This window comes from Sinocyclocheilus grahami, unplaced genomic scaffold (assembly GCF_001515645.1).
Source record: "Sinocyclocheilus grahami isolate Dianchi unplaced genomic scaffold, SAMN03320097.WGS_v1.1 scaffold1485.1, whole genome shotgun sequence".
In the NCBI taxonomy this organism is placed as follows: domain Eukaryota; kingdom Metazoa; phylum Chordata; class Actinopteri; order Cypriniformes; family Cyprinidae; genus Sinocyclocheilus; species Sinocyclocheilus grahami.
In genome coordinates this window covers 647802-653801 of record NW_015506664.1, presented here as the reverse complement: position 1 = coordinate 653801, position 6000 = coordinate 647802, and the positions used below count along the sequence as shown (strand labels likewise).

Sequence of the window (6000 nt, the reverse complement as noted above, 5' to 3'; positions counted from 1 at the left end):
TACTCACTATAACCTACATTTAAAACACTCAGTCTACATCCTGGTATCCTCACGTGTGAATCGTAAACAAATCATGTGCTTCCGTTCTTCCCAGCTGAATGTGATCTTCCTGGGAATCGCTCTCTACAAGATGTTCCACCACACCGCCATCCTGAAGCCAGATTCTGGTTGCCTTGACAACATCAAGTAAGCCTGACAGTGAGGGGTGGGGCCTGTTGGATGGGGTCTCTGTGGGTGGAGCATGTGGAGGGGAGGAGCCTGTGAGATGGGCTCTCTGTGGGTGGAGCTTGTGAAGGGTGTGGCCGGTGAGGTAGGCTCTCTGTGGGTGGTGCTTGTGGAGGGGAGGAGCCTGTGAGATGGGCTCTCTGTGGGTGGAGCTTGTGGAGGGTGTGGCCGGTGAGGTGGGCTCTCTGGGGGTGGAGCTTGTGGAGGGGTGGGGGCTTTGGGGAGGAGCCTCCGAAAGGTGGGCCTGTGGTGGATGGGGCCTTTGAGATGTCTAAAGTTTATTTTACTATTCATCATTCCTCCAGTGATGGCTAATAATCAGATTTTGTGTTGTGGAGTGCCATATGCATTGCTCTCGAAATGCATCAGGACTAGGAATTCGCGTTTACGCTACAAATGTAATGTGATGTCCAAATGTGCAACTGGTGATCATATAACAAAACATTTTAGACCACATTTTCACCTATTTTTCTTCGCTCAGATCAGTTGAGTTGCTCAGTTTGTTCGAGTAGGGGACAAGTAATGGAACGGAAACGTGGTAGGAATGTTGTGTTTAGGAAACCTGTTTGGAAACAGCCATTATGCTGCTCTCTTTTATGGCTCTAATCATGCAGAAATGACACACTTCACGCATATAAACAGGAGTTTAAGCGGCCCATTGAACATCTACAGCGGAACCCACATGGCTCATTTGTCATATTGTTGTTGTAGGATGAGGTGAAAGTAAAACTGGCACAGGTATCCCACATTGTGCGTTTGTGTCCGTCTGTGTATTCAGTGGGGAGGTTGTCGTTACCTGAAGATCTGTGTTATTTCACAGGAAAGAGCAGCAGACATTCTGCCCAAATTAACCTCCGCATGCACATGAATATTCATCATCGGAGCCACACAGCAGCCACTCAGGAGAGCAGAGCACTGAAAGGACTATAAATATGCAAATGTATGGCTGTCCCCTCAGATCCAGCATAGAGAGCAGGACAGTGAGATGGTGTGTGTGTGTGTCCAGTTGTTCATGTGTGTGCCTTTGTATCCGTGATGCATGCTAATCAGACGGTTTGAGTCAATGATCTTGTAGCATCACTGCTGTGGAAGAGGCCATATTTCACAGTGCATCACCGCATGTTAAAGGGCCAAACTTGACTGATGTGTCCCTTTGCCCAGAGAACTGTGAGCGAAGTGAATACATCCTGAATCTGACACGTGGCCTTGGGATTCATTCTTGAATTATTTGTCTTGTACTTTTTTTGCTCTACAGGCTTTTTAGAAACACATTCAATGCTTTGAACCAAACCAGAAAGGATTCACAGCATTGAAAACATTGATTTGATAACAAATTTGCAAAAAAGACCAAGGTACAAGACTCTGTGCTTTATGTATTTTAGGAGAGAATGAAAAATCAAGGCAGAAATAGCCACGCAATAACAAACTATTAAAGTATGAAATATATTTGATGTTTATTACAATATATTAAAATGCAGACCCTTGTGAAAATAAGTGTGCTTAATTGAGTAAGCACTTGAATGAGCACTTGTAGTGTACAGTACTTCAAATCTTAAAGTATATTTAAAAAAGTGTATGTGCAGATAATATAATATTAATTAAATAAACGGCATGCGAGTTAAAAAGATACATTTTCATGATTTAACACACTTAAGTACACTTTTAAAAAGTGCACTTTATAATAACATCAGATTAAAAGTTTTATTTTAACACATTTTAAATCATTTAGTTTTGATTATCTTTTGTTGTGCTTTAGAGAAGTACACTTATTCCGATGTGTTGACTAACATACTAAAGCACATGTAAAGTACTTGATTATCATTTTAACTATAATGTGTTATTCGATGTTAAGTGTAAAGTTTATTAAATGTACTAAATTTCAACTCTATCATTACAAATGTTTAATTACAAATGTATAAAATACATAACATACAAGTTTCAATAGAAATGACATTAAAGTGTATTTTATTTTACATATGTAGATGTACTTAAGTCCTACTTAACTGAGTCAAGAAACACTCTAACCTTCAGCTAATTGTAACTAATGCATTTTCATTTAATTGAAGTTGACGTAATTAAGTGTCTAAAAACCTTGCAATTATGTCTGCAAATAAGTCTATTCTTTTAAAGTATATTATTTCCATAATAAAAATTGTTTTTAATATGGAGTGTGCTTTTCACAAGGGTGCAAACTTATGATGTAAAGACTGATTCGATTATGTTTTTTTATTGTTTGCAATGTTTTATGAGATTGAACGATCACTGTTACTCTGCTGTCAATATTCCCAGAGTGACAGCTTCTCTGATTGGTGGATCCTGCTTGAGGATTATGGGTAGTGTAGTGTGTAGTTCTCAATCTTCAGTTTTGGACCACATTTTATCTCTTGTCTCGAGAGGTTTATATGTTATTGCTGCTGAATCACTTTCTCTGTGGAAGAAACAAATGGGACTTTTACTTCCAGAGCCCTGCTGCTGCTGTGCTCTATTATGAAGAAATATATAGAAATATTTCTCGATATTCATTTTGAAGGGGACCGTATAAAACCGAAAGACAACAGCAGAGGTGATGAGTTTGATTAATTCACGAGCGAGGGTCTTATTACAGCCACACATCTCCCTCCATGGCGTCTGAGATTAAATGGGATAATTCTTGTAATCAGACGTTCTATTCATGCTAATAATGAGATAATGACAGTGTCTTGTTAGTGGTTTTCATACTCGGCTGTATCAGTTTGATCTGTAGAGTGTGTTTATTTGTTGATGTTCGACACCAAAATCTCATATCATCGTATGAGTAATTCTATATTATATATAACGGTATCGCAATCTACACAATGTTTTTGAAAAAAGTATCTTCTGCTCACCAAGTCTGCATTTATTTGATCAAAAATACAGTAAAAACTTGTGAAATATTATTACAATTTAAAATAACAGTTTTCTATGTGAATATATTGTCAAAGGTAATTTATTCCTGTGTTCAAAGCTGTATTTTCAGCATCATTACTCCAGTCTTCAGTGTCACATGATCTTCAGAAATCAGTATAATATGCTGCTTTGCTGCTCACGTCAAGTGATTGAGAGGTGGCGGCTGGTATTGATTATTAAGTGGGCGGGGCACTGTTCCTCAAGGGACATTTTATTGGCCAAACATTTAGCCACGCCCCTGTTAAGATGCTGATGCCATCTATATTTCTGGCCCACTTTCTCACCAGATGAGACAGACTGTAAATTATTAAAGTCTATATGTGCTGTTTTGTCCTCGTTTAAAGTGCCCTAGCAGAGCTCTGAACCTCAAGTGTTGTGTGGCGGCCACTGGACTCACACACAGAGAAATGAAGGCATATATCTGGATTTGTTGTGTGACAGAAGTGAGGCGTAGAGGTCGTGACCTCTGTGAGCGGAGCAGGGCAGCAGTAGGTTGGTTTGCGGTTAATAACTCGACCTCCCAAATAGCCTTATAAATCACATCACATGCTTTTAAATCGTTTTTATTTCGTAGACACAACTGTTATAAATCATATAACGGACAACAGCAGCAGCACCGATGTTCACAAACCTGAACAAACATGCTGCATGGCACTGTGGTGAACATGCATTAAAGAGATCGTTCACCCCAAAAAATTAAATTTGGTTTTCATAGCCATCCTTGTGTGGCTACAAACCTGTATGCTTTTCATTATTCTGTATCTATCTACAAAATGTATACAAAATAAATTTTTTTGTAGAAACAGTGAAAGTCAATGGGGTCCAAAACAGCACTGGATTCTAATGACTTTTACTATATGGACAAAATACTTTAAGACTAAAATATTGTCTTTTGAAAGAAAGTCAAGCAGTTTTGGAACAACATGAGGGTGATATAGTTTTCATTTTTAACTAAACTCTCTCTTTAAACATAAATAAATGAGTCGGTTCAACTTCAAACAATCTAAATCTACGAAACACAATCTCAGCTGAATATTTCACTGTTCCTCCAATATTCATTTATTAAAACTATTTACAGCCGCTTTTAATGCGACTTATCTGATCAGAACTGTTTTATAATATTATTTTAAGTGCTCATGTATCATAAGCTGCAAAGCCACTTTATCCTCTCATAGCTTATTAATAATCATATATTTGTTTTCATCCAACAAGAGCTGAATAAACAAATCAAATAATATGAGATTAAGTATTTTTTTTCATTTGTAAATTTTTCAATTGACTGGATTACCCAAAATAGACATTATTGCATGGACACCTAATAAAGGAAGGAAGGAATTTAAAAGTTTGTGATATGTATAGAAATGAAAAAGATATATGTGTATGGAAAAACAAAATGCTTGTCAAACAATTTCAAGGTCTTCTGAATGGTTTAAGTTGCCATTGTCATTGCTACTTTTTAAGATTTATGTCATTTAATTGTTGTTGCACTTTTCAAAAGTGTTATTTACTGTGTCTGTTTTATTTTTCCATTGATCTGTTCTTGTTTTCTGCTGATGTTTGTCCAGCTATCGCTATTATGACAGCTGTGTCGTAGTGGAGTGGCACTGGTAAGATCAGCCTGTTTCTCCACCTGTCATCTGTCCTTCTGGAGGTCATTGAACCTGCCCACCTCCCCCTGTGTTTGACGCGTGTGTGTGTGTGTGTGTGTGTGTGTGTGTGTGTGTGTGTCTTCGTACTTCATTGGCAATGTGGAACAATGGCGAATTCTCTGTTTTTAATTTTTTCTTTATTTCCTGTTTGTTTGTTTGTTTACAAAAAATACTAGCTGTTTTACTTAATACATGAGCAAGTACTTACCGATAATTAAATGCTCAAAACTTAAAATATTCCACACAACCACATGTTTACAGGATAATACAGTACTTAATACAACATGTTTTACCGTTTAAAGATGTATGCAATATTTCTTACATATAAACTCGCATTTTAGAAGTAAAAATTAAACATTTAATTGTCACGAAAAGACAGATACGTCTCGTTAAGTTGACTGACATTGCGTCCCTTTAGTTTGCTTTACATAAAATAAAATGATTTACAGCAAATAAACGGTTTTATAGATTAAATAAAATAGCGGCACTGAGAACTACTCTCATCTGAAGAGGATGCAAAATATCCGTTGATTGAGTTGATTGACTGTCCTGTACCAGCAGCTGGGTTACACAAAAACGTAAAAAAAAAATGTTTGGGTTGAAATGATATAACCCATGATTTTTTTAGAGTACATGTGCACAATATAAAAGCAACTGATGCAAGTTGTTAATCACTTCAGTTGGTCCAGCATATAAATAAATAAATAACAGATTACAAAGAAAAATAACTGTTGGATTTTTAGGCATTTATTTCGGTGTGTTCAACTCAAACAATCACTTAAAGGCAGGGTAGGTGATTTGGTTCTAAAACATTTTTTGTTATGCTGGTTAAAAGTCTTTTCACATCCTGATAGCAATCACTAAGTTAATGGTCTAAATGTATTTATATCATATGTGGAAGCCGTAGGACCGTAAAATGTTCGTCAAATCATATTCCTTGGTCCGAGGGCTACGATAGGCGCAGACATGATACGTCATCAGCATGTTACATTATGTTATTGCAGACCGAGCGAGAGCATTATTATTGTGATATTATGCACTTTGTAGTGTAATGTTTTCTCGCCAGTGAATGAGACATGAGGTAATCTGATAGCACTACATTCAACTCTCCACCAACGCTGTCTCTCATCATGTCGCTGGTTAGCCTCTGGTCATGTGTTTCGGAGGAGGCGTGGCTTTTGAGAGCGATTTGCAGGGAGGG

General features: G+C 37.4%; 1 protein-coding gene across 1 annotated transcript in view; it reads left to right on the top strand.

Moving 5' to 3' along the window:
- Positions 1-101: 101 nt before the first annotated feature.
- The window catches only part of LOC107570630 (adhesion G protein-coupled receptor L3-like), a 29880-nt gene continuing 23981 nt past the window's right edge, over positions 102-6000 (top strand). The window contains exon 1 of the mRNA XM_016256881.1: positions 102-186. Within this exon, the coding sequence (XP_016112367.1) occupies positions 131-186 (56 nt within the window). The 5' untranslated portion in view covers positions 102-130. The remainder of the gene's footprint in view (positions 187-6000) is intronic.